Source organism: Prionailurus viverrinus, chromosome A1 (assembly GCF_022837055.1).
Source record: "Prionailurus viverrinus isolate Anna chromosome A1, UM_Priviv_1.0, whole genome shotgun sequence".
NCBI lineage: Eukaryota > Metazoa > Chordata > Mammalia > Carnivora > Felidae > Prionailurus > Prionailurus viverrinus.
In genome coordinates, this window is record NC_062561.1 from 101,653,233 (window position 1) to 101,676,608 (window position 23,376).

Here is a 23,376-nt window from a genome sequence, read left to right on the forward strand (position 1 = left end):
ACTGCTTGAAGATGTATATAATCATTTTAACTTGCTAGAGTATTAGTGTAAACCTTTACTATCTTCCTTTAATTGCTCTTAATAGAAAGCTGTTAAAAGATCATAAAATTTGTGATTAAAAGGACCCGGGTAAGGAGAATTGTATTTTCTTCCACCAGCCAATGCTAAATTATTCCCTATGGCTCATTCTACAGTGATTTGGACGATCCTTTGTAAAATAAGTTTAATGAAACCCTTTCTATTTCCACAGGGATACTGTCTATGATTTGTTTAATAGACCCAATTTGGTAGACTATTTTTTCTGGATAATCAGCTTACATTTTTCTTTGTTTAGTTTCATCTCATTAGCTATATGCTTGATTTCTTTCCTGTTCCATAATACATGTTCTCGGTACCTGCTGTGTGTGATGGACATGTTTTTTCATACAGTGGTCCTTTTCTTGCTTTTTATAGATTGTGCAATATATATGTGATCCTAATTGCTTTTTCATTTTTCATAGTCTGTTCCTTATGGTATGGACATCTTTAGTAAGTTAAAAATAGAATTATCACGGTCTGTTGGTTGTTTCTCTTCCCTTCTTTCCTTCTTTCCTTTTTATTTTACTCACTTTGAAGTAATAAAGGTGGAATTGCAGAGTTGGGTTTTTTCCTTTCATTTTCTCTGTCTTTTAAAGTATTCTCCCCAGTACTCTGTTCTATGGGCCAAGAATAGGACTTTATGATCTGTGGAAGCAAGAGGTTTCCATCAGTAGCATGTGTGTTTGACCACAGATATCAGCCCAAATAAAAGGACTGAACTAAAATTGGGGTTTATCTTTCTCAGGCATAGTATTTTCTCACGTGCTACCAATGGTAGATAATTGTGGGTTTTGGTTCATTGGCTCAGGATTATCGGGGGTTGGATCTCTCTGTTTCTTGTGGCCTTTCCCTCCTGATCATAAGGTGGCAGCTGAACTTAGAGATCACACTTCATGTTCCAGGCAAGAAGAGGGAGGAAGCAGGTAGAGAGATGAGCGGAAGATGAAGGAGGGCCAGCAGAACCTGACCGTTCCTTTTCAGGAACGTTTTGGATCTTTGCCATCCAGTGACTTCCACTGACATTTTAGTGGCCGTTTCTGTGTCCCATGGCAAAGGCATTTGGAAAATGTTGGGGGAACAGATGTTGTGATGGTTTTGTTGTTGTTTGCTTTTTTAACCTTGGCTAATGGCCACACCCGCCAACAAAATTGATGTTCCATTTATAAGGATGAAGGGAAGCATGGGTCTTGGGTAGCACCTGACGGTCAGAACCACAGCCTCCAGTGGCAGAAGGCAAGGCAGAAATTTCATGTTTCTGCTTAGGTGTAGGGTAGCTTCCCGTGTGTTCATTCTGTTCCTCCTTCCAGGGATACCTGGGAGTTTATCTGAAAAAGGCTGGTATAACCTGAAAACCTCCAGGAAAGTATGATCCCTGAATAAACATCTATAATTTAGTTCCAAGTATGGGAGTATTTATCTCAGCGTTAGATTTGGGAGAAGGGCTAGAATAGATAGGCTCTTTCCATGGATGCAAAGAATGGGGTCCCACTTAGACTTCCTGTGAATGATTAACAGCCATGTACATATAGGCCTACTTTCTTCTCTTCTTGCTATTGTGTTGCATCCTCCTTGGTGTGGTCCCGCTGGACGGCTCTTAACCCACCAGTGTGTTTTATGTAAGCGATTTTATTGACTACATTTTTGGTTGCAGCCAAGAGGTCAAGGGCTTCTTTCCCCTTTTCTTTGTTACTCCCTCCTAGGTGTGTTTTTAACTTTAAACCTCTGAACTGTCTCTGCAAGGGCCACTTCCCATCCTTTGTGTCATTTCTCTGAGGACCTGTTCCCGCATCTTGACACAGTCTCCACTCACCATCTGGCCTCTTCCACTAAGTCTTCCCACTGAGTACCAAACACCATGAGTTCTGCTCATCCAAGGGTCTTAAATTCCTGCAAAATAACAACTATAGCATTTACACAGGAGACTCAATGCGGTACTCATAATTTGACAAATATAAAATGGCGTTAGGGGTCTTCATTAAAAAAAAAAAAGAAAAGATACTTGCCTGGTGTCCTATGTCTTAACTGCTGTGTCATAAGGACGTGGAGGCCTAGGAAGTCCTAAGTGATCTGACCCACCACATGAACCCCATCAGTGCCGGAGCTGGCTCCAAGTGTACAGTTCATGAAGAAGGAGACTGCTTAAGTGAATCAGAGGCATAAATTAGGTAGTTGGAGGAAGGTTTAAGGGACTTGAGAGAGCAGATTGTTTTCAAGCCCTTTAAATACTTTAAAAACATCAGTTCATCCACATGCCTAGGCTATTCTAATTGTAAATCTTTCATTAAAAACCAGTCTCCTGAGGCTGTCTCCAGGCAACCCCACACAAGCCCAGTTCTGATTACTATTTCTTCTTTAAAGTATTAAGACAGCCTTTCCATAAGCATATCCTATAATTTGTATTTAAATTAGTGTCTTACCTCCCCAACCCCCATTATTTGAATTACCAAATCAGGTTTGGTGTGCTTTGTAATAAGTTTTATTCAAATGTTCATCCCATGGTCTTACTTTTGCCTTACAGGTAAGCAGTCAGTTTATGATTGCTTTTAGAATTTGTTTCATTTGGTTGTTTGTTTTGATTTGTTTTTATTGGATCATCAGGGAAATGCCTCACAAATGCTGGTGTTATCTATAATCTGTAATTGAGTCACATTGTTATTCAACATATAATTAGGTCATTGGAACAGATCAAAAGTGTATAAAATGTGGCTTTAAAGTATTCTTCCCAGTCAAAAAGGAATTGAGTTGGTCAGAGATTGTCAAATAGGTTTTGAAGTGTTATGAGGCCAGATTTTTTTTGGATTATGCTTTTGTTTTTTCAGGTGTTGGTGGTTTTGTTTTTGTTGTTTGTTTTTTTTTTTAATATAGGGCAGAGATTAATGGAATTTATTGCCTTTCTTCTTCTGTAAGAAGAATAGTAAGATGTAAGAATTAGTCGAGATGTTAAGATAAATTTAAAATCCAAGGAAAATCAGGAATGTATTTTAAGAGAGTCAGTTTCAGTGTCTCCTTTACATTTGTCAATGGGGTCAATTAAATTTATAAATACAGTGGGAAATATATTTTGGGAAAAATCAGGATTCCAATTAATTTCACTAAGAAAAGAGCTAAACTTGTAGCACAGTACAATACATGTCAGTAAATACTTATGGAATGAGTGAATGACCGAATGGAGACATCACTTGGTCCAGTAGTTTTCAAGCTGGAGGGACCTGGCTTCTGATCCTGACTGCCCCCTACCCTCTGAGAAACCTCGCACAGGTGATTTAGCCTTTCCGAGCCCCAAATCTTTCCTGTGTAGAATTTGCATGATGATGGTGTCTCACCGTATTGTGAAAATTAACTAAGATGAGGGGCTTGGCACAAAGTAGGCATTAAGTAAATATTATTGTAGTTTTAAACCACTGTGAAAATGTCCATATTTGGTAGGTCAAAATTCTGGAAAGTTAATATGACTCAGTCCACTCTTTTTTTTTTTTTTTTTCAATGTTTATTTTTGGGAGTCCACTCTTAATCCACACAGCACATGAAATGATTCTGGTTTGTTTGTTTTTGTTTCTTTCACAAAGAATTTAGCATACTGAAGGTTTGGGGAAAGTTTCTTAAGGGAAATAATGCTTGAGCGGAGACTTGGAGGTAGGGGTTGGCCATTTGAAAAGAGGCAGGAAGGGCGTTTCCGGTAGTGGAGCTACTCTCTTAGTAAAAGGATAAACTAAGCTAAGTAGACTGTTTCACAAGTGTTGTCTGGATAGATTGAGTCTCACCAGATCTTACCAGCTCTATTGTGCTCTCTTGTCAACGGCAGAGTCTACTGGCCCAAGATCCTTATCATGAAAAATGTTTGAGCAAAACATTCGAATATATGCACATTTAGTAATAACTTATATAACTGTGCTCCTGTATAAATCCATACATTAACAATTAGGAAGGATAGGGTGCCTGGGTGGCTTAATTGGTTAAGCATCCGACTCTTGGTTTTGGCCCACAGTTCGTGGGTTCGAGCCCCGCGTCAGGCTCTGTACTGTTGGTGTGGAGCCTGCTCTAGATTCTCTGTCTCCCTCTCTCTGCCCCTCCCCTGCTCATACTTTCTCTCTCTCTCTCTCTCAAAATAAATAAATAAACATTTTTTTTTATTAGAAAGAATAGATTTATTTTTTTAATTTAAAATTTTAAAAAGTCTATTATTTATTTTGAGAGAGAGAGAATGCAAGCAGGGGAGGGGCAGAGAGAGGGAGAGACAGAGAATCCCAAGCATGCTCTGTACCACCAGTGCAAAGTCCAACCCGGGGATCGAACTCATGAAGCGTAAGATCATGACCTGAGCCAAAATCAAGAATCAGATGCTTAACCGACTGAGGCACCCAGGCCCCAAAATAAAAAGAAATTCTAATATCTGTTTTCCTGAATCGTGGTGATCTTGCTGCATTTCCCACATGCCTCTAGCTTACTTTAGAGACCACTGACCTAGGAAAAACATAATGAACATGGACAGTTTTCCTAATGCTTCCCAACCAGGTTTTATGAGAGTTTAAGGTTTATATTTTTCAGTTTCCACAGGGTCTCGTAAGTTCCAATCTGAAAAGTTAACGTAATCATTGGCTGAAAGCTGATTGTATCCTAGGGATCCCTGTCAGGGTTATGCTTCCTAGGAACAGAAACAAAATCACACAGAAAGGTCATACCTGAACTTGACCTGAACTGTCCCACAGATATGCCCTGCTGATGATGAGCTTATGAATCAAAACTACAAAACACAGAAGAAAATAAATAGCTATGAGTGAGAGTCAACAGACACAAAACAACAGGATTAAACCCCAAGAATTTTAAGTAAAGGAAATTTAATGAAAACCAAAAATGAAGATGTGTTAAAATAATTGAAGGCATAGGAAAAGATCAAACATCAAAGAAAAATAGGCCAGGTAGATTTAGAAAAGAACCAGTAGAAATGAAAATATAGTTGTTACCATGAACTCAGTGGCTTGATTAAGAAGTGGTTTAGAGGGGCTCCTGGGTTGCTCCATTGGATAAGCATCTGACTCTTGATTTTGGTGCAGGTCATGATCTCAGGGTCGTGGGATCAAGCCCCGAGTTGGGCTCCCAGCTGGGTGTGGAGCCTCTTGAGATTCTCTCTCCCCCTCTCTCTGCCCCTCCCCTGCTCATGCGTGCATGCTCTCTCACTCAAAATAAAATAAAGTAAAATAAAATAAAATAAAATAAAATAAAATAAAATAAAATAAAATAAGGAATTTAGAGACAGCCAGAGAAAGGATTTAATGCTGGATCTGAGGGGCACTATTGCTGTCACCATTTATAGTCACCATACCATTCAGATCATATCATGTGTCCCCGGATACCCCACCTACCACTCACACAGGTAACACTGCTCACTGGCCCCAAAATCCACAGAAAAAGAGTACAATCCTTGACATGACCCAGAAGCCCCCCCCCCCCCCCAGCCTCTCCAGCTCAGCTTCATTGTTTTCTCAGACACAGCCACACTGGCGTCTGTTTTTCTAATATGACCACGCTTCCCGCTTTGAGCATGCTATGCTGTGTGTCTGAAATATCCCGCTCCTTTGCCCTATCAGCTCATTCTCCCAGTTCCTGGATCACCTTCCCAGGGAAGCGTTCCTTTGCTCCATAGGTTAACAAGGATGCTTTGTTGCTAACACTTAAAACAGCTAGCCACTTCCTTCAAAGTACTTGTTTCCATTTGTAATCCTACACTTATTACTGGGATTGTTTGAACACCATTCATCTTCCCCACTAGACTGTATGCCCTGTTTGTTTGGCCAACCATTGTGTCAGTGGTTGTACCCAGTAGGTGTTTGATGAATATTCCAGAAGTACACAGCACATAAATTTTTATATTAAAATAGCTCTGAAGATGCTTGGTGTTTCAGTTTCTGTTGTTCCACGATGAGTTTGGTCTTTTTAGCTATAAAATGGAATTTCTTTAAGATCTTTCGTAAGCCAAATTACATTATTTCTTTTCACATATTTTTTTTTCTTTACCATTTAAAATAGGTTCTTGTGGCATTCAGCATTCAAGGTCCTCAGATTTCTTCCAAGATAGTCTGTAAAGCCCTGTGAAACCATAGCACTTGTCTCTTTGAATTCTGTGAACAGTGCAGTTTTTCCAGACACAGAGTTAGGTGCATGTTGGGAATGGTGTCACACACAAAATGAAGGATACGTGGCAACACTGGGCTCTTCAGACACACATCTGATTTTTTTTTTTTTTTAGGTGGTCATCTGACTTTTTAAAAGTGTTCCTTTGAGGGGCGCCTGGGTGGCTCAGTCGGTTGAGCATCCAACTTCGGCTCAGGTCACAATCTCGCGGTTCGTGGGCTCGAGCCCCGCATCGGCCTAGGCTCTCTGCTGTCAGCTCAGAACCTGCTTGGGATCCCCTGTCCTCCTCTCTCTCTGCCCCTCCTCTGCTCGCTGTCTCTCAAAAAAATACATAAACATTAAACAATAGTAAGTATTTATTCCTTTGATAAGCTTACTATGACTCAATTTTGAAATTCTGAGCAGTTGCTGGGGTGCAGGTGAGCAGAAGCCTGAGGACTGCAGAGCCTCTGTGCACTGGTAGCTTCGGTCCCAGAGGACAGTGACACTGCAGCCGGCTTACTGCAGTGAGGAGGCATTGATTTTTCTCCCTCTCTGTTCTTAGCTGCACCTCTGAGGCAGGTCTGGTATGAAGCATCTTTCCTGGCAAAGAGAGGAAAACCTGTCATGAACTTTGTCACCCCAACGAACATTTCAAACCAAACCAGATGGAGGAGGAACAGGGCTTTAAAGACTCCTGAAAAGCTCCCAACTTAGTTCAGCATCCTGGCTGTTGTGACAAGAGAGGTTCCCTGCAGTTTGTAACAAACCTTGACCGACGATAGGGAAGAAATTTTTTTTTTTTTTAACGTTTTGAGGAGAGAATAAAAGGATCAAATCAGTGAAAACAGTGCAGCTTTGTGCAGCGATCTCGGAAGGTTAGCAAAGTGGTCTTGTCCAAGTTTTCAACAAGATGTTCCGTTCCTGTTATAATTGGCTGCTGGGTAGGTTTGGACCTAACTAGAATGCCAGCGTTCGATTTCGCCGTGTCCTCGGTGGAGATGTGTCACCGTTTATGCTCGACTTAGTGACAATTTTCTAAAATGGAAACTCGTGGGAAATCATTACAGTGTTTATATGTCTCCCTTGTCGGATGGCGTTATCCTGTGATATTTTACCAGTGTTTTCCACTGCATGATGGCATCTAGCAAAGGTTAAGGCAGAACAGGTCCCTCTGTAATTTTGTGACTGCATTTTACTTACTGAAGAAGAAAAGATAACTGACAATTAAGTATTTGGGATGTCACAGAAAGAACATGTGCAACTAATCAATGGTATCCTCTGGGAACATGATTTTATAAAGCTGATAAGGTAGAAAAATCGGGATTTTGTGATTTGTGTTACATGATGATAATTGCACCTTTTCAATAAAAAAGACATTTCTCCTGGAGTAAACATTGAGCTTGCGGGGGATGCTGGTAGCAATGCTGTTGTTTTTTTTGCCCTATTCAGGCAATTTTTTTGTAAATGTTTTTGTAGACTATGAGGTTTTTGGTTTGGGGGTTTTTTCGGTTTTGTTTTTTGTTTTGGGCACCCATTCTTTTAGAGTGAGGTTTCTGCAGGAAACCTGTTGTATGCAAAGTCACTTATTTATTATCCTGAAAGCGAGTAACACTGTGTAAAGAATAATAATTATTATTTTTTGCTTCTTACAAGTTGCACTCAATTTCCCAGTTTTTATGCGTATCCTAGTTGGATACAGCAACAGCCCTCCATTACATACATAGGATAGCACACACTTGTTTCAGTTCTTGATTTTACCCCGTTGCCCATGTACCTCTTAATAATAACCTGGGTTTTAGTCTGCATGGCTCCTACGTGATGAATTACGTGCACATTTCTTCAGTGCGTTCTTCTGTTAATCCTACAGCTTCTACAATCTGCATGTGTATCAAAGCGCAACTAAAAGACGTTCAGAGCCCAGGCTGTTTGGAAGCTTTTAACATAGCAGGCTCTTCCCCCACATGGGCCACTTTTGCTTGTTTTATTGCACAGGTTTCAATTAGATGTAGACAGGTACCTTCTCAGCTGGTTTGCACAGTGCTTTCTTCTCATTCCAGCAGCTTTGAACATCTCCACCTTCCTTTAAAAAAACAAAAACAGTTAATCGAAGGACCACACTCCTTGGCCCAGCGACACATCATTCTGTGCTTGGTACTTGCTATTGGGTGACCTCTTTTGGAAATGATTTTGAGCCTTTTCTTCATGTTCATTGCTCACCTCTAAGCCTTTCTTTTTTTTTTTTCAACGTTTATTTATTTTTGGGACAGAGAGAGACAGAGCATGAACGGGGAAGGGGCAGAGAGAGAGGGAGACACAGAATCGGAAACAGGCTCCAGGCTCTGAGCCATCAGCCCAGAGCCTGACGCGGGGCTCGAACTCCCGGACCGCGAGATCGCGACCTGGCTGAAGTCGGACGCTCAACCGACTGCGCCACCCAGGCGCCCCTAAGCCTTTCTAAATTTATTCTTATTTCTCATTTTGGGGGTGCTAGATAATATTGCATTAAGGGGAGCAAGAGGATTGATTGCTTAGCTCGTTTTATAAAAGTTCTGGAAGCAACTCTTTTTGCTGACCTACCACTCGAGACAACAGCACTTGTATACAAGCACCTACTCTTTGTCTTACATCTGTGGTGTGAATTCTGCCCCTTGGGGTATTTGATTCATTACTTATACCTGTAAAATGGAATTTAATGGGATTTATTTCCAAGTTCTTCTCTAACTTGCCATATTCATTTTTGAATTGTGTTGTCCTGCTGCATAAATGAGTTGTCCAGCCATCTGTCCAAACTCGGATCCAGTGTCAGACCTCTACCATCACAGTGATCAGTTAATCGACTAAATAGCACTGGGTCTGGGGCCATCACTGCACAGCAGTTCAAAATGCTCCTCTTGTAACACATGTAGGGGACTCATGTCTCCTCGGTTGTACTCTGACCCAGCAGTGATGGGCGTTTAAACAATATTTTCCTCCACGTTTTGCTAACCTTGTGAACCCTCAACACTACAGATTGCTAAATTCTCGAATTTCGTATGAAAGACACAGAAGCCATGAGTATGAACTCCTTTTTAATTTTTTTTTAAATTTTTAACGTTTATTTACTTTTGAGAGACAGAGACAGACAGAGCATGAGCAGGGGAAGAAGCAGAGAGAGAGGGAGACACAGAATCCGAAGCAGGCTCCAGGCTCTGAGGTGTCAGCACAGAGCCCGACGCGGGGCTCGAACCCACGAACCATGAGATCATGACCTGAGCTGAAGTCAGATGCTTAACCGACTGAGCCACCCAGGCACCCCTGAACTCCTTTCTAAATTCAATGCACTAGTAGATTTTGAACCACCAGAAAGAATCCTTCCGAAAGTTAGCCCCACTGCCAGATAAATATTTTCAACCACAGCCCAGAGCGGAAAGCACTAATGAATTCTAATAGCAAGGCAGCACACAGCCCAGTGGGGGTTGCAATTGACAAAGAGGCAGAAAACTAGAACAAGAGGGCCAGCGTGTCCTTTGGGGAGCTGGCCAACAGTGAGTGCTGCAGGCTCCCAGCCAAATGAAGAGTATGCCCAGCAGCATTACTGTCATACGGGAACTGAAAGCGGGTGTCCTTGGCTGGACTGTCAGGGGCCTGTGACCCCCTGCCACTGTCAGCACAGTTATATATGTATGCATATTTTGCAGCAAACGAGATTCTCAGGTTTGATCCAATTTTGAAAGGGATCCATGAATCATGGAGGGTTAAGAAGCCCCGGCTTGTGCTCGCTTCGGCAGCACGTATACTAAAATTGGAAAGAAGCCCCGGCTCACTAGATGGACAGCGATCCAAACTTCTAAAACCAATAAAAGAGGTTGTTGGGAATTGATATAACAAGACATTCTGAGGAAACAATGAACCTTTGTCGAAGACTCATGGTGTGCCAAAGACTCTTGGGGACATCACATCATCTTATCCTCACACTAATCCTGTGAGGTAGCCACAGGATTTTATAAAGCTGATAAGGTAGAAAAATAAGGGGTGTTGGAACCCAGTTCTTGTCCTAAAGCTCCATACGTCCTACCACACCATCCTGCCTCTCTAAGAAATGGAAATGACGAAACATTGAAAATTAATAAAAAATCATACTAAGCAAGCTATAGCAATGGGGAAACTTAATTTGATATCTAAAATGTAACTTCTATATAGTTATTTTATATTTATTTATATTTATATAGAATATTTTTTTATTTATTATAGGTTTATATGTATTTATTTACCTATTGAATAAAATTGGGTATTTAGACCTGACTGAGGTCCCAAGAAGGTGGAACGCTCCAGGGTGCAGTTTTAAGGAGTGATCTTCTTCAGTGAAAGCTTCTCATAGAAAAAGTTGTAAATGAACAGTCATGAGGCCCCACATCACTGCTGGGGTTCTCAGAGAGTGAGATCGTGTGTTTATGAACTGGACAATCTAGTTGAAACTCATGTAATTTCTCTTGTGCATCTTCGCGCTAATTAATGACAGTCATTTCACTTGTACTTATTATATTACATTAGGTAAACTACCATTTTACACTCTATGTCTGTTTGGATTGAAGTATTAATCATTTTCTTACAAGCCTTAGCAGAGTTTAGGAGGTATTGCCCCCATATAACTGAATGCTTAACTGACCCACCCTCTTCCCCCAATGCTACTTTCTTTACAACTGTAAATCCTGAAATCCACATTGGTGACTTTTATGAAAAATATTATTTGAGAATTTTCAGCGAACAGTTAACAAAAATGCTCACAAATTTCTGGAGTTTTCGATGTTCCTTTTTTTGCAAGTATATCTTACCTAAAAAAAAAAATGTGATCATCTCTTTGTAGTTACTCTGTTTGGGGAGGCTGAGCAGGATTAATTCCTGTCCTGGTGTTGCAGTGTAAACAGCTTTTTGCCTGTCTTTTGTCATTAATGATCATGTTGTAGATGTAGCCAGTGCATTGTAAGCCAATCTGTCAAGGCAAATAAACAATTCACCTTGTTAAAATTCCCTAAATCTTGCATTAATAAAACCAAACTAACCCCCTGAACACTCAAGAGATGTCTTCCTCCATACTGCGGTGATGGATGGCATGTCTAAAGATCCTGGAAATTAAGTAGTTCAGGTCATTAAAAGTGTCCCACACTTGTTATTGATTTAATTTATTTTAAAAGGTGGGGGTGGAGATAAGAGTGTTACCCCCCCCCCCATTTTTTTTTAATCTGAAAGCTACCACTTGTACACATAATTAAAACTATTGCCTGGGTTACCAGCTCTGTATTTGTTACAACATTAAGCTTTATTATTCAGATAGGTATTGTATCATCCTGTTAAACAGATATCTAGAAACGAGGAAATGATCACTGCAACTTGACAGCAAACATTCCTGGGAGCTTCATATATATGATGATTTTTACAGCCTTTGAGTTCCAGGCACTGAAATAATGACCTTAGAGGCACTCCCAAAATTTCCTCGAGTAGATAAAAATTTAGGTGAAGGTCAGTGGAAATAGTAATGAAAGCATGCCCCTGGAAAAGGGATTTTTTTTTTCTATTTTGTGTATTGCTTTGTTTTCCTGCTTCTTTACTTACTGTCCTTAAGCCTCAGTGGGTATAGCCGGCTATGTAAGGAATAGGAAGAGACCAAGGCAGAGCTGGATTTCCAGATGAGTCTTCTCCAGCAACTGAACAGCAGGAAGGTTGAGCCACTAGCATAGTGCAGGGGTCAGCCTATATTGTTCATTCCATTTCTGTGTCCTGAACTGGGCAACTATCTGCAAACTGTGCTAGAAATACAACCACTCGGTGCGTAAATTATGACTAAAAGCAACAGATTATGTTGAGCTAGGTATTTTAAATATACATCATTTGGCCTTTTTGTCATTGGAGCCTTATGCATCACGCTGCACAGCTGTACCTGATCAGCCGTGTGAGTGATACTTGACCATCACTTCTCACTGTCCTGTAAACCACACATGCTTATTGGGGTGTGGGGAGGAGAACCGTGATACAATATGAAAAGGACCCTTGAAGAGAGTTCTGTTACTTTCAGAGATTATTGTACAGTCTTTGATGCTTTCTCCATGGTCTTTGAAAACAAAAACAAAACAAAGGTGCGGGAGGGGCAGATGTGCAGTCGGTTCACACACCATGGTTCTCTTTGTAAAAAATAGGTACCCATGAAAATGCACTCTCTAGTTCTCCATTAGATTTCTCCTTGCACTTGCATAATTCGGATAGCCGAGAACTGACATGGTTCTGCCATTATGCCACGTCTTTAGCAGTGTTCCCTAAATGGAAGAACAGTATAGATTTTTTTTTTTTTAGTATATATGCTGATTTACACTTAGTGGTAAAGTTGTTACTGACCCTTTAAGTGGAGCTGTCCACAGAGCAATTAATGTCACTTAATCCTAATGCCCAAAGAGGTGAGAGCTGAGGGATCTTGTCTCACTCTTCCAGTTAGCAAAGCCATATGAAAAATTTCCTAAACAATAGCAATCTCTTATAGACACACACACAGCCCAGACCACCTTATCACTCAGTAAGGAAAATTTGATGTACATATCTTAGCAGTATTATTGACGTACCCAGGTTTTTAAAATACTCTGATTGGAACCTCCACGAAGGCAAGAACTACATCTGCCTGGTCGCCCACTGACTTGCGCCCTTGTCAGCACCTGACATGCAGTAGATGTTCCGTAAATGCCGACTGGGTGAGAGAATAGATGAAATGGACTATTTGCTGGCAGTGAACAGCATGCATGTCTCCTGAATTCTTAGTGGGTAAGATGGGGACCACTCCCCATACAGAGTGTGAAGAATGATACTGCTAAGAACGTAGATGGGTGCTCATGATGTTTGGAAGTAGTTCGTTGGATAGATCGCCTAGCAAATTTTACTCTCTCCATTCTGTTTTCTACTTTTTCAGGCTGTCATTTTAGAAAATGAAGAGCTCCCCAAGCTGTTCCTTGATTTCCTAAATGTGCGACACTTGCCCTCTCTACCAAAGGCAGAGAGTTGTGGGTAAGGATTGTTGTTCACCCATTGGACATGTATTTGAAACTCTCTGCAGTCACTTGTTGGCCTAACCAATAACCCCATTGGTACTGGAAAGGGCCAGCCTGGCCACACCCCTTCTCTCTGCTGGGACAGCGCTCACGCGCCCCCTGCCTGTAGTCAAAGGAATTCCTCATCAGCCCTCATCACTATATTGTGGCCAAATGACCAAGGCTTAGTAACTCAGCTTTAGACTTAAGGAATTGACTTTTTAAGTTCTGCTGCTTCATGGAGTGATGTTACAAGACAGGAGTTATGAACCTAGATGGCCTGTTGAGAGACTCATATATTTATTTGTGGATACTTCAGCTAGGTCTATATCCCCATACACATACAGTCACATAATCATAAAGCTGAGAAGGACCTTAAGATGATTTTACCCAAGTGCCTTATTGTAGAGACACAGAATTAAGAATCTTTCCCACAATCTCTCACCTTGTAGTTGGTAGAGCCCAGGCCTTCCTGTGTGAACTCTCTCTGCTGCCCTGCTGCCTCTCTCGCAGAACCTTTTCCTGAGGGGCTGCAGACCCCCGTCTTTGTCTTCCAAGGAACCAAACATTGGATACCCTCAGCACTTGGGAAGGTGTTCTTCTGCAGAATTAACTCTGAGACAAGCTCCTCACCCAACTCCGGGCCCCTGACGTGCGTGAAGCTTGTTGCCGAAAGCAGTTAGCAACACCCCTGACCAATTAAATCCATTACGGAGAAACACATCATCACAAAGTCTCTGGGAGCCCAAGCAGAGGAAAGGGTTGTATTCATTCGAACTATAAGATTCCAGCTGACCACACCCAAAGTCGTGTTACACCCCAGCCGTCCGCGGGACGAGACGCTGCAGACACTAGACCCCTCACTGGCAGTGTTTGCTCAGGGCCACCTTCCACTCACCCCAGAGCGAGAATTACACACACACTGCTCACCAAATAACAGGCATTGTCAGTGTGCCCTGTTCTGACTTGCATGTACTTGCTATGAGGTGGGGGTTTATAGAGGGATGTTTTTAAGAAGAAATGTGGGAAATGACAGAGTGAAATCGTTTCTCCCTTGTACAAGTCTGAAAGTAAAACCATCAGGTTTTTAAGTGATCGTCAGGAAGATTGACATTCGAGAATATCGTGCTCACAAGATTCCTTAGAAGGAGGCGTCAGTCATGCTGTGACTCTGGAAAAACCCCTTTCTTTTCAAAATGTTTCCCATTTCGGAGCTCTAGGATTGCTGGCTGGTTTTTTTTCCTTGGTTGGCGTAAACAGTCACCCAACTTATATGGTCTTTTTTCTCTCCTCTTTTAAAAAAATTTTTAGATCGTTTGATGAGACAGAATCTGAAGAATCAAGGTAAGAACTAATACTGGCCAGTCAAGACTTACATAAAACCAGGAATAGGACTGTGGTTTTGTGAAATGTTTAGTTAACCCTGGTGTAAGGGTATCAAGTCATGATCTTCTTGAAAACGTTTGTTAGCAAATTGATTTTCAGATTATAAATATTTGATAGAAAGTTAGAGAAGTAAACAGTTATATCCAGGAGGGAAGCCATAGGAGCCCTGCTTTGTTTTGTGCAAGTAATAAGAATACTCTTTTATCAATAATTGTGCTACGAGATTAAAAAAGACGACAGCGACGTTTTTTCAGCAGTGATTTATCGTATAGATTGTAGATCTGCTTCAGATTCCACAAAGAAATGTTTAGAAGGTGAGCGCCCGGCTTGTTTATTCCCTGTAACTCGGCTTGCTATCCTTCACCCACGCGGTTAGATACATAAACCTTGAGATGTCCCCACACAGCAGTTTGATCCCCTCAAAGCTAGTTTGTAGTGTTTTCTGTTTACCGTCGTCCCCTGATGCTGACATGCCTGTTCTTGACCTTTCCAGCAAACTGTCCCACCAGCCGGTGCTACTGTTCCTCAGGGATCCATACGTCTTGCCTGCAGCCAGCGGTAATCAAACCTGTCATCTGCTAACAGCTCTTTACTGATCTGACCCTGCACCACATAAACCACGTTTTTAATACAGGTCTAACAGAGTGACATTGGTCCAGGGCTTAATAATCTGCCAATAAAACAGTGCTCTTGGTGTAAGAGACATTCAGAATTTTAATTGGGGCAGGGCTTTCGGCAAGAAATGTAATTTTTCTTTCTACTTTACCAGGCGATTTTGAATTAGAGTAATAAGGAGGAAAGGTATTTATCGTCTTTTCTTTTTTATGATGTTATTTGGGTCTCTGCATGTTTTTATCCAGATGCTGAGGTTTGATTCCAAGACTCTGGTTCTTTTTTATTTAAATGCTTTTTCCCAAAAGCTGTCTGCATATATCACATGTGTATCTCTACTTCCATTTCATTTATGGCATCTTAGGTGATGGGATGTATATTTTTAGAAGATATATACTTAAATATAATGAATTCATTTAAGCATAAATATAATCAATATTTTAGATGGGTCCTTTCTTTGTGCCAAGAAATTTAAATTATTCAGAGTCCCTCTCAAAATGTTCCCTTGCCCAGCTCTTTGTGAGTACATTCTCAGACATTATCTCATTGCATTTTTTTAACAGCCTTATGAACTAGGCAGGGCAGGTATCATCACTGGTTAATGAGAGAATCGGGGCTCAAGGAGGTCCCTGACTTGCCCAGTCTCCATAGTTGATGGGCAGACCCCTGGTGCCTGATTTCTTCTTGTGTGCTCTGTGCACAGAGTGAATTTTCAGCCTTTGTTTCTGAGAGTAACTAAATAGCATGGCAGCTAAACAGCCCGTAGATAAATTATCTGTTGAAACCATTCCTACATTCTGACAATAAAACCTTATCACCAGCAAGAGAGAAAGGACCGTTCTGTAGCCGCAGTCCATGCACTGAGATCCCTGATTTAGCTGTCAGTTCAAAGAAGGCTGGCAGGACACAGCCCGGCTCTGGCGAGGGTCCATTCTTAACACCCTGATCAGAGGGAGCTTCCTTTGCTATATAAGAGTATAGTCTCATAGTATTTTTCCTATAAAATCCTTTTCAGTGAGGAATACTTAATCACTTTTCTCTAGCATTTGCTTCTGTGTTTAAAAAGTACACATTAGGGGCCCCTGGGTGACTCAGTCAGTTAAGCGTCCGACTTTGGTTCAGGTCATGATCTCACGGTTTGTGGGTTCGAGCCCCGCATCGGGTTCTGTGCTGACAGCTCGGAGCCTGGAGCCTGCTTCAGATCTGTGTCTCCCTCTCTCTCTGCCTTTTCCTGCTCATGCTCATGCTCATGCTCTGTCTCTCTCTCTCTCTCTCTCTCAAAAATAAATACTGAAATTTTTTGAATAAAAAAAACCCCACTGTTCCATTCACTTTGATTAGCGTCCTGCCCGTTTGCTTCCTTTATAGTAGTGATGGCATACTTTGTTCCCTTCTTTTTCTTTTTCGTGTTTACCTGCTAATCTCCAGCATCTAGCAAATGCTCACCACTCGCTGGACAGTAAATACAGCACCTTGACCTGTGCTGTTCCCTCTGCTGGGAATGCCCTTCACAAGGTGTGCACCCTGGCACCTGTGAGGACAGCTGGCTGCTGCACCCTCGTTCACACGGCACCTGCTCACAGAGGTCTTTCCTCACCTTCCCATCCTGTTGCCCTCAAGCCCCGTGCCCTGTTTCATTTTCCCCCTTTGCCTTTAAGCCACTGCTGGACCTGTCCAGGTGGTGCAGAATTTCTCTGAGTAATTCATGATATTGTCCTTTTTGCCGAGCTTATTTACTTAAATCCATATGAAATATGCTGATGATGTAAATCACTAACCTTCAAATAGACTTTTATATTTTGGGCGGTAAAGGATAAATGCCTATATGCTAACAATGCATGTTCATATATGCTGTTTGGGCATCTAATTAAAAATTGATCATTATGGGGCGCCTACGTGGCTCAGTCCGTTAAGCATCTGACTTTGGCTCAGGTCATGATCTCACGGTCCATGAGTTCGAGCCCTGCATCAGGCTCTGTGCTGACAGCTCAGAGCCTGGAGCCTGCTTCAGATTCTGGGTCTTCCTCTCTTTGTTTCTTCCCCACTTGTATTCTGTTTCTCTGTCTCTTTCAAAAATAAAGAATTTTTAAAAAATTTTTTAAGAAGATTGATCAATATTTCCGTTTATGGCTCTTGGTTTCAGTATACCTCTGTGAGGGAGAAAAACTTTTAGAACTAAAATGCACTTAGCAAAATCATGGTTTCTGATTGAGATCAACATATATAGGCTTAAGTTCTGTTGCAGATTATGAAAGATATGTTTTATGGAAAATTATGTTAACTTCGTGTTGGATAAGAGCAAACAATAAGACATCAAGTGTCATCGCCCAAAGGTGATTGAATGAATGCTCCTGTACTGGAGACATTTTTTTTTTTTAAGTTAGTTTATTTATTTTGAGAGAAAGAGAGCACAAGCAGGGGAGGAACAGAAAGAGAGAGCGAGAATCCCAAGCAGGCTGTACTCTGTCAGCACAGAGCCAGATGCAGGGCTAGATCTCACAAACCATGAGATCATGGCCTGAGTCAAGATCAAGAGCCGAATGCTTAACCGACTGAGCCACCCAGGCACCCCTTGGAGATATTCTTAAAACCTATTTTGTCTGCATATTCATTTGCTTGCCTCCCTGACTAGCGTAGAAGTTCTGTGGCATGGGCAGGGACTGCTATTTACTTAGATCCCCGGTAATTAGACAGCGCTTGGTACTGATGGTAGCTGGTACTTCACCGTGTGCCCAGGTCGGGTTCAAGTGCTTTGTTTCTCCCACCAGTTTCTACAACAGCCTATCAGGTAGGTACTATTATGAAGTCCCTCGCTCGTCATGTGGAACTCGTCACCTCTTTGACCGTGTTCCTGTCTACTCTCAATGGCAGCCAGGGTCATCTTTGCAAAACACAATTCATTTCCTTCTCCCTCTGCTTAAATTCCTTCAGGAGCTTCCCGTTGCTTTTCAGATGAAACCAGTTCCTGTGCTTGAGTTGGCCTTCCTGCCCCCAGGCCTCTCCCTCATTCCCTTTTCTTCTTTTTTGTTTCTTTTTTAAGGATTATTTATTTTTGAGAGAGAGAGGGAAAGAGAGAGACGGCATGAGGGAGGGAGGGGGACAGAGGATCCGAAGCAGGCTCTGTGTTGACAGCAGTGAGCAGCACAATGTGAGACTCGAACCCACAAACCATGAGATCATGACCTGAGCGGAAATCAGGAGTCAGAGCTTAACCTGCTTAACCGACTGAGCCACCCAGGCATCCCTCATTCCCTTTTCCACCCTGGCCCCCATTTCAGTCTTTGATCCTTCCTGGGTCCCTCCTGCCACAGACGTGCCACATGGCTAGCTCCTCTGCCTAGTCCACTCCTCCGAGAACATTTCTGCCCTGCCTTGCGAGTGCTTTTACAGGGTAGGAACTCTCTGAGGTTGGATTACTACGTGAACAGTGTTTGTCGTAAAGTTTTTGTCTTAAAGTATTGGACCAGCTAATTTCCTCACATAATAACTATATTATTTAAAGTGGGTGGCTTAGCATAGATCCTGGGTATAATCATGTGCAGCTTGAAGTTTAGAAATTGAACCTCTGAGCCGTGTGATGGATAGGTCCCCCTGTGCAGCTTACCATTCGTATTCTCCCTGCTCCGATCACTGGCTCGTGGCTCCACATCCATACACCTCTGGGTTTCCTTTGTATCTCCTCTAAAAACGTGGCTGGTTTTTCAAGTTTGACAAGATGGTTTTTGTCGGAAATGTGCCCTTTTAAGCTTCGAAGACGGCCCCCCAACGTTACTGCTCCTTGGAAGCTCACGTAACAGCACGATCATCCTCGAGACAACTTGGACTAAACGCTCCTGTAAACCACAATGGAAAAACTGCAGCCGAGTATTCCCTGTAGAAATCTTGGAATTCCTTCAAGTATATTGAGATTTTGTTAGAAATTGAATTGCCAGTGTAATCCATCTTCCTTGTGAGAAAACATTCAGATAAAGAGCTGGAGCCTAGCAGCATTAACCATTAGAACATCCCTTAAATCAATAAGCTACAAATCTGGCCGTGCATTCCTGCAGCGCCTGGCCCTGCACTAAAGCGGCTTTAGGCCAAGGCACCGTGACAGATAACGCATCCTAAACAAGGTGGTGCGGATCCCTAAGTTACCGTGGGCCTCACCTCGTTAAATTCTACCAAACGCAATTGTATTTCGTATTTCACTGATGTGCTTAAGAAAAGCTGTGTTCCTTTTGTTTTTCAGATTTTCCAAATGTGGTTATTGAAGGAGTTCTCCACGGGATATTTTACCCTCATCTGCAGCCCAGGTAGAAATCCTACATGGCTGGAAGGAGCTGAAGCAGGTCTCACGGAAATCGATACCTACCAAATTAACCTAAACTCTATGACATAACAGCTCTAGCTAGTGGTAAAATTCACAGTCCCAGCTTAATTCAGGGCAGGGACATTTCCATTAGAATGGTGCTTTTAAAAATAGAAACTGAACCCCGGGCGGTGCTGAGGTTAAGGCCGAGCATTTGAGAAGGAGAAGGTAGCTGCCAATTTCGAACCTGGTGAGAAGGTTGTAGAATGTCCCTGTGAGCACCGAGCATAACAAAACGAAGGTACTCTCTGCTTTCGTTGCACCACTTGCTAACTGAACATCTTATCCTGAAACATACAGAGACTCATCTACTTTGGTAACTTTTTGTCGTTGTTGTTCAGATGTCGTGACACACTAATCTTTTCATCATGAGATTTTCTCAGTCAGCGGTACGTGTATTCTGAAGTGCCCGCACCGGGAGAGTATCACAGAAACATGCTGTGCTAAATGTGAGGATGGAACTAAACTGGAAATTATATTTCGCTGTCAATGTTAGGGCATTTTTAAAAAACCACGTCATTTCTATTTACATTGCAGTAGGGTTGCATCTTACCTAGGAATTAGCTTCTGGGGTCAGTACCTAAAATAAGATGGAACATCGAGATCATCCTCGACTGCCCTTCAGAAAGGCGCCATCAATAAACTCTGTACACCCAACACATCCAGGTTTTCTGCCAATGTTGGAAGAAATGACCGTTTCTTCTGTTGAAGACCAATGGGAGTTGGTGTTTGTTTGGGACACTTTTGTATAAAACCACATACCTTTCCACACTAGAATCGTACTTAGCCCTGCAAGATGCTTGCTTTCCGAGAGACAGATGTGAACTGACTTGCCTGAGGAGACACCAGAGTGACAAGCCTCATTTTGATTTCCTCACGGTTCTTCAGCACTCATCGAGGTTTACTCGTTCATTAAATGAGTAGAATTGCCACCGGATTAATTGTTATTTTCCTTATCGTTTTCTTGTTACCTCCTCTATGGAGTTTATGTACGTTAAATGTGTGTATCATCTAACGCCACTCTACATCTCACACAAGTTTGTATTTTGAGGAGTACGAGGATAAAAACATATATGCAAACAATGTATGTGCTCTATTCAGGCATTTCATTGAAAACTCATAGCTAGCCTATTTATGGTTATTAATTTTACTAAGCTGCTTTGTGGGAGAAAAATATTTGGATTCAAGACCAATAACTGAATCATGGTTTTTGGTTAGGATATATATGTGTGTGTGTGTGCGTGTATATACATATATATATATATATATATATATATATATATATACGTATATATATATATATGTTTCAAGCCTGCCGCAGACTTTTAGAGATACATTTATGATAGCTATGTGACTTCATGCTGGAAACACGCAAGGACTAAATAATCAAGTGTCATGAACCGAAAATAACTGAATGCTCAAGTGTTGGGAGATATTTTTTAAATGTTTCATTGTTAGCTATTTTGAGTTAAATAAAAACAGAGATGAAGAAATATTTCAATTTGTCTTCTCCTAGGATTTTATTGGAAACACCAGTTGTGTCTTATCTCTTTATACACACACACACACACACACACACACACACACAACTTCTCACATACATACTCACATTTATCTCTAATTGAAGTGTTAAATTACCACATCTATTAAGCCAGTAGGTACCCATTAAATAGTTGATGATTTACCAAGATAGTAAGAATTTTTTTTTTAATATATAAACCAAGCCCTGTTGGTGGCACACACCTCAGGAAACGTTTTTTGAGGATTTTTATTTAGTGATGACTTTCATTTTTTATTTAATTTTTAATGTGTAATTTTGCGTTTCATTTCAATTCTGTTATAGGAAATAGAAACCACGGTAGGTATTTTAAGCAGGATGGAATAGTGAGAAATTGGATGCTCATAGAATCTTTTGGAAGGATGAGGAGAGTGAACTTCTAGTGGATAATCCAGGAATGACTTCCAGAATCCTCCAGCAACATCTAATACCCACCTGCCAGGGGAGCTACAACCTCTGCCTTAAGCAGGAATTCAGGGAGCCAGGAGGCTGCTCCTGGAGCTATTGAGGTCAAAACAAAACAAAAAAAACTACGCTGTAGCTGTGATCCGGGTATCAGCAAGCAAGATCAGGAGGTAATTGTTACCACTATAACTGCCTCATAGCAGGAATCTGGGGACTGGGCCCTGGAACAGAGTGTCCACCTTTGCCACCTGCACTAACATCCCCTCTCAACACCCTTGACTTTGCTTGCCCACAGCTACAGCCGGAAGATCGTGTTCACCCACCTCCATTTTCCATCTCATGAAAGCGTACCCAATTGGCAGAACCTTATGATCAATCCCCAGCCGCAAGGGAGTCTGGGAGGGCTTGGAACTGCCTGGTCCCTGCACTGCAGGAATGGACATTGGAAAGAGGCTGGAATACATTTCCATGGTTGAAAATTTAATAACAACATAAAAAAGGATATATAAAAAAAAAAGAAAAATCTCCCACCCCGTCTCCTACATCCCGTCCCCGCCCCCCAAACAACCACTGTGCTTAGTTTATATGTGTACCTACAGAGATTTCAGCCACATACATGCAAAATCATGTTTAGTATACGTATTCCATTTCTCCCTTTTTTACAAAACAAGGATTTTCCAAGACATGGATTCATAGACAATAGAGCAGTAAAAGAGTAAAGGGAAGAAAAAATAAAAGGAAGGGTAACCACACTGTCCCTTAAAGCAGGAGCCCAGGACAGCTGTCATCTGCTGTGCTCCTAGTTCATGAATCTCTGTCTGGGCTGGGTCTCAGACGGTCTCCCGGTGCTTCCTGCGCAGCCTCTCGGGCCTCACCTCCATCATCTGGCCATTTCCCGACCAGCACCCCTTCTGTCCTCTTTGATCCACCCCACTTTTTCAAACAGCTCTCTATCTCTGCCACCCTGAATACACCAGCCGTCCCTACCTGGTAAATCCTCAGTCAGTTCGCTTTGCAAAGTGTAGAAATGTAATCCACTCGGTTTACAAAAATAAAAATGTCAGTAGAAAACAGCCTGTGTGAATTGCCAACCATTTTACACAAATTTTTCACTTTAAAATTCTAGCCTCCCCAATAAAAATATTTTTTGATTTTAAAGAAGTGTCAAAATCTCATGATCACAGTTTAGAAATAACACATGGCTCTCATATCATCTGACACCTGTGATCAAATGATAATGGCCACTTAAGAAGGATTCTGGCACACCCTTTAGAGTGACTACTATTAAAAAAAAGCAAATAACAACTGTTGGCAAGGATGCGGAGACCTTGAAACCCTTGTACGTTGCTGGCGAGAATGTAAAAGGGCACAGCCTCAGTGGAGAATGGCATGGCATTTTTTTCAGAAAAGTATACAAAGTGACCATGTGATCTAACCATTCCACTTCCCGGTATAGACCCGAAAGAAGTGAAAGCAGGGACTTGAGCAGATTGTTTAAACACCCACGTTCTTGCCAAGAGGCGGAAGCAGCCCAAGCGTCCATGAATGGATGAATGGAGAAACAAACTGTGGTAGATACGTGCAACGGAATATTATTCAGTCTTGAAAAAGGAAGGAAATTCTGACATGTGCTACAACACGGATGAACCTTGGAGATATGCTAAGTGAAATCGGTCACCAGGGATGACTACTGTGTGGTTCTCCTTACCTGAGATACCTAGAATAGTCCAGCTCGTGGAAACAGAAGGTAGAATGGTGGTTGTCAGTGGCTGGGGGGAGGGAGAAATGGGGCATTAACGTTCACTGGATTTCATTTGGGGAAGAGGAGA

General features: G+C 41.8%; 1 protein-coding gene across 1 annotated transcript in view; it reads left to right on the forward strand.

Moving 5' to 3' along the window:
- SNX24 (sorting nexin 24) overlaps nucleotides 1–21,079 on the forward strand; it is a 159,549-nt gene extending 138,470 nt beyond the window's left edge. Inside the window, exons 4-7 of the mRNA XM_047875941.1 lie at nucleotides 13,118–13,212; nucleotides 14,547–14,579; nucleotides 15,115–15,179; nucleotides 19,465–21,079. Coding sequence (XP_047731897.1) covers nucleotides 13,118–13,212; nucleotides 14,547–14,579; nucleotides 15,115–15,179; nucleotides 19,465–19,532 — 261 coding nt within the window. The 3' untranslated portion in view covers nucleotides 19,533–21,079. The remainder of the gene's footprint in view (nucleotides 1–13,117; nucleotides 13,213–14,546; nucleotides 14,580–15,114; nucleotides 15,180–19,464) is intronic.
- The last annotated feature ends 2,297 nt before the right edge of the window (nucleotides 21,080–23,376 follow it).